The 2,280-nt window shown below is 31.8% G+C and overlaps 1 protein-coding gene across 1 annotated transcript in view; it reads left to right on the top strand.

The window, feature by feature from the left end:
- The window catches only part of LOC111706708 (paired box protein Pax-5), a gene marked incomplete in the record, with an annotated part of 12,511 nt that extends 10,472 nt beyond the window's left edge, over positions 1–2,039 (top strand). Inside the window, 2 exon segments of the mRNA XM_023479631.1 lie at positions 697–789; positions 988–2,039. Of these exon segments, the coding sequence (XP_023335399.1) occupies positions 697–789; positions 988–1,103 (209 nt within the window).
- Positions 2,040–2,280: the final 241 nt, after the last annotated feature.

Raw genomic sequence — 2,280 nt, 5'->3', positions numbered from 1 at the left:
CCCCCCCCCCTACCCCCCTTTATCAACTCCCAATTTCTCCTCTTCTATTTCTTAAGTTTAATTAGTCCGAGTAAGTTCCCACCCGTATTACACGTTAGCATGATTCAATCACCAGCATTTATCCAACCTTCTTATACATCCTCAGTAGTCAAGTCATTCTACTAAACCACCCTGGGAACATATACAGGGGTTAGTTCACTTCTAGAAAACAAATCTTAGTTTTCTAGAATATTCCACGAATTCCAAATTCTCCCCTCACGCTCTTTCTTGGTATTTTTCGTGTTTTCCTTTTTTCTCCTTCTTCGTTTTCTCACACTCTTCTCTCTACGCTTTATCAGGGATGTTTAACCTTCTGATAGTTTCAAACATTGTCATTTCCTGTCTTTGTACTTTCTTCCAGGGGAGGGGGGGGGAGCTCTCCCCTCCATGTGTCCTATTTAACATCCTTTAAATTGATTAAGCTTTTCTTTACTAAGCTTTTCTTTACTTAGTTTAGGTCTTTAGTTTGATTTTAGCGTTTTCATTCATTTCAAATATTTATTCAGACTTGAAATCTTCACTTTGCTTCATCTAACTTTTCAATCATTATTTTTTTACTACAAAATCGTACTTGATGGAAGTTTTTACAAATATAGTCATTTTTACAACCTTTTAAACAATCTTTTGCAATTCTTGAAATTTTTATTATTTGTTTAGGTGGTGGATTGGCTCCTCTTGGTTCGATCGCTATGCAGGAGTTTAAACCTTCCATGTTCTCTCCAATTTTAGGAGATTCATCCTTTAACTCAGGTTCGAATTAAATTTTTTTTTCATAATTTTTAATAAAAAAAGATTTCTCAATTATTTACTTCGGAAAATAATCAAGTAAATTTGCTTTTTTGATTAAATTCAACTTTGATTATTTTCTTTATTCCATGCACGTTTATTAAATTGATATTTCAGTAATCATTATAAATAAAAAATCTTTATTTATTGATTGTTTTGCAGGCGGAGTAATTACAAGTACAACAGAGTACTACACCACCTCTTCACCTTACACCCAGTACCAGAACTACAACTACAACTACGGTCACCCATCCCCAAACGGGCTTCTCACAAAATAATCTTAACCGGTTTAAATCTAATTTCTGTTTTTATTTCTTCTCATTTATATAGTTTACCAAAGTTTCTTACTCAAGAGCTTATATATATGTACTCTCTGAGATTAAATCATATTCTCATTTTATTTTAAATCTTATTTTGATTCAGCATATTTGTTATGAACTAAATGAAAAATGTACCTACCTAGCTAAATCTGTACTTCCAATTGATATTTCTCATATAGCCTTGATACTCAAAACAGTTTTTTATCGATTCTTTTTTGGGAAATATTTTGTTTTATTCCTCAAAATTTGTTATATATAAAATGTATATTAAAATGTGTATAAAAAAAGTTATGTATTCCTAGAATCCAATTTTAGGGATTTTTGTTGTAAAAAAGGTTGATATTAACCTTTCTATAATGCAGCTGCAAACCAAAGACATGAAATCGCACCAAAAAAGCACCAAATTGTAGTCAGCACCTTTGCACCCAACATCCTTTATTGTTCTGATTACACGAAAAGTTTTCGTCTTAAACGAAGAGTTTTCGTCGGTTAATTAGTTAACAAAAGGATGTTAATGATCCTGTATCAGAAGCTTAAAAACTAGATGAATCTAAGTCAGATTTTGTACATATCCCTTAAACCATTTTTGTATATTTTATTATTCATAAACATTTTAGTTTTCATTTATGGAGATTCTCTGGCCGGAAATAGCAATTTCAATTGGTTCAAACGAGTTAAACTCATTCTACAAGATTAATTAATTAAAGTAAGTTATGTCTGTTCAACCAAGGTACTAATGCAAGGAAAGTTATTTCAGAGGTGTACGCATTTTTTTGTACTGCAACGTACTGTCTTTTGGCGGAAAAGTAAACCCAAGATGGATGTCACAGCCTGACATGGAATCCATTTTCACAAAAATAATCTATGAAATATTCTGGTCATAAGAAACTATTACGTGAATTTTAAAAATTATCACAACTAAATGCTTTAACAACCTCGGATACTAAACGAACACTGAGGCATCTTTTCTTGTTTACAAAGTGCGCCCAGAGAGAACTGGTTTCAATATGTACGCAGAGTATACGCGACCGCAATTAGTACCTTGTGTTCAACTATGCTCAAATCAATTCTAGATAATTCCGAAGTATTTTATAAAAACATTAAAAAAAAACCTGGATCTTTCTTAAAATAGTTT

The sequence above is a fragment of the Eurytemora carolleeae genome, unplaced genomic scaffold (genome assembly GCF_000591075.1).
Source record: "Eurytemora carolleeae unplaced genomic scaffold, Eaff_2.0 scaffold193, whole genome shotgun sequence".
Taxonomy (NCBI): domain Eukaryota; kingdom Metazoa; phylum Arthropoda; class Copepoda; order Calanoida; family Temoridae; genus Eurytemora; species Eurytemora carolleeae.
This window is presented reverse-complemented; position numbering and strand designations above follow the sequence as displayed.